We start from the raw sequence: 2,340 nt of genomic DNA on the forward strand, positions 1-2,340 counted from the left end.
TGCGCTGCTCCTTGGTGATTTGTCCATGGTACGGTGAAGGCGAACCGCGGGCAGTCGTTCGGGTGGAGAGGAATAGAAAAAAAGCAGTCTTTGATGTCGATGGTTGCTGCATGCATATACTGAGGAACTGCGGTGGGGTGCGGACACCCTGGTTGCGGTGAGCCCATTGGCTTGATGTGTCTGTTGATTTCCCGCAGATCATGGAGGAGGCGGTACTTTCCATTGCTCTTCTTCAGGATGACAAAGACAGGTGAGTTGTATGGACTGGTGGACGGCTCAATGTGTCCTGCTTGTAGCTGCTCCTGAACGAGGGTCTCAAGAGCTCTCAGTTTATGGGACGGAAGAGGCCACTGCTCAACCCAGATGGGTTCCTCTGTGTCCCATTGTAGAGGAACGGGTTCAGGCGGTATAAGATGAACAGTGGCGCTTAGTATTGGGGGGACTTTTGGACTGTGGAGGCTGCTGTGGTGAGAATTGCTCCTGTCTGTTCGAGGATGTCTCGGCCCCAGAGAATGTTGGAGACGGTGGAGAGAATGAGGGGGCGGAAGCGGCCATGACGACCTTCTCTGTCTTCCCACTTGATGGCAGTGGTGCACCTCCAGGAGTCGGAGGAGCCCGTGGCTCCAATGACTTGTGGCCCTTGCTCAAGGGCCCAGTGGTTGAAGGCAGCAATTTCAAACGGGATGCAGGAGATTTCTGCTCCGGAGTCGAGTAGACCTTCTAGCCATTGGCCTTCTACTTTAAGCTCCATGAGGGGCTTTGTCCCTTTAATGGGAACAGTCCACATCACCATTGAGGCGGGCGTGGCATTTTGGCCTCTTGGGTGCGGGGCTGAGGCCTGCCCCGGAAGGTGTTTAAAGGCGGCTGGTTGGCACTGGCCGAGCGGCAGTCACGAGCCCAATGGTACCCTTTCCCGCACCTGGGGCACGGGGTAGGTGGTCCTCGGCGGCGAGGTGGAATAGCTGGAACAGTGGCCGCATGGGGCGGCGCGGTGGGCCGAGCGTGAGGGCATTCTCGGGCGAAGTGACCCGTCTCTCCACATCTGAAGCAGTCAAAGGAGATGGCGAGGGCTGTAGCTATAGCCTTGGCTAGAGAGGTGGCTTGTGGATCAAGGCTGTGACAGGCCAAGACCCAGTCATGCACCCCCTTGTCTCTCATGGTGAGGATGACCTGTCTGCAAACCTCGTTCACTCCTTCCAAGATGAGCTCTCTGGCGAGAGCTAGCTGGGCTTGCTCCCCGACGACCTTGCGCTTGCAGGCTTCAGCGACTCTTGAGACGAGGGTAGAGAACTCTTCATCCTTGCCCTGTGTCAGTTGGGTGAATTTCTGAGGCCAAGAGGTGGCGGCGCTGCGGAAGGCACGGAGGGCGACTTCCTGGAGCCGAAGCCAAAAATCAGGCGGGGCATTCCGGTAACGAGCGGGGTCAGCGTACCGTCCGGTGCCTGTGTACGCGTCCGTAGGGTCTTGGATGCCTGCCCTGGCGTTCTCAGCGACACGCCTTTCTGCCTCTGCCTGGAAATGTGCTCTCCATTCAATGAACTGTCCTGGGGTTAGAATGGAACAACCCAGGGAGACCCAATCGTACGGGAGGACCAGCTGCGTGCCAAGCTCCTCTAAGAGTTGCTGGGCATATGGGCTACCGAGACCATCCTCCTTCACTGCGCGCCGAAGATTCTTGATTTCATCGGGAGTGAAGGGATACCAGTCATGCGGGCGCTGCGCTGTCAGGTTGGCATTCAGTGGATAGAGGTGCGGAGTGCACGGAGTGCACTGAGGCTGGCCCCAGCCTGTGGGACTAGGCTGCTCTCGGGGGAGAGGCGGTGGCGCCGTGAGCGGGTAAGTGGGGGGGGCCGCCGGCATGGCGCAGTGGGCCCCCAGAGTCTGTCCAAGTGTCAGCGTCCACCCATGATGGCGCCGATGGTTCTACCTCCGGTGACCTATAAGATGGCGGCGGCCCGCCCTCTGGGTCGCCCCAAGATGGCGCCACGACAGGAAGGGGTGGGTATAGGGAGCTGGAGTTTCCGCCCGCCTGCCCCTCTGGCGGGGGCTTCCCCCTTTCAAGCGGAGAAGAAGGAGGAAGTTTGCCATCTTGGTGCCCCAGCGGGGACTTCCCCTTTTTGGGCGGAGAAGAAGGAGGAAGTTCGCCATCTTGATGGCCACAGTCCTTAGGGGGATTCTGTTCAAGATCGGCGTTAAGCTGATCTGACAGAGACTCAGTGTTGGAGTCATCGGGATCCAACTCCCCCTCTCCAGAGCCGCAATGGAGGGGTCATTTATCGCCCCGTGCGTCACTGTAATAGGCGCCTTTAAGAGCAGGTGCGCCGAGAAGACAAGCACGGA

The 2,340-nt window shown here is 58.9% G+C and overlaps 1 protein-coding gene across 1 annotated transcript; it reads right to left on the minus strand.

Moving 5' to 3' along the window:
• Positions 1–427: 427 nt before the first annotated feature.
• On the minus strand, positions 428–787 carry LOC105746148 (endogenous retrovirus group K member 18 Pro protein-like). Its single transcript, XM_012525255.2, has one exon. It carries the CDS (start codon positions 785–787, stop codon positions 428–430), a length of 360 nt encoding a protein of 119 aa, XP_012380709.2.
• Between the last annotated feature and the right edge of the window lie 1,553 nt (positions 788–2,340).

Source organism: Dasypus novemcinctus, chromosome 3, assembly GCF_030445035.2.
Source record: "Dasypus novemcinctus isolate mDasNov1 chromosome 3, mDasNov1.1.hap2, whole genome shotgun sequence".
Lineage (NCBI taxonomy): Eukaryota > Metazoa > Chordata > Mammalia > Cingulata > Dasypodidae > Dasypus > Dasypus novemcinctus.

Excerpts from the sequence above, each read along its gene's own strand:
- LOC105746148 (XM_012525255.2), bottom strand. The coding sequence starts at position 787 with ATGTGGACTGTTCCCATTAAAGGGACAAAGCCCCTCATGGAGCTTAAA.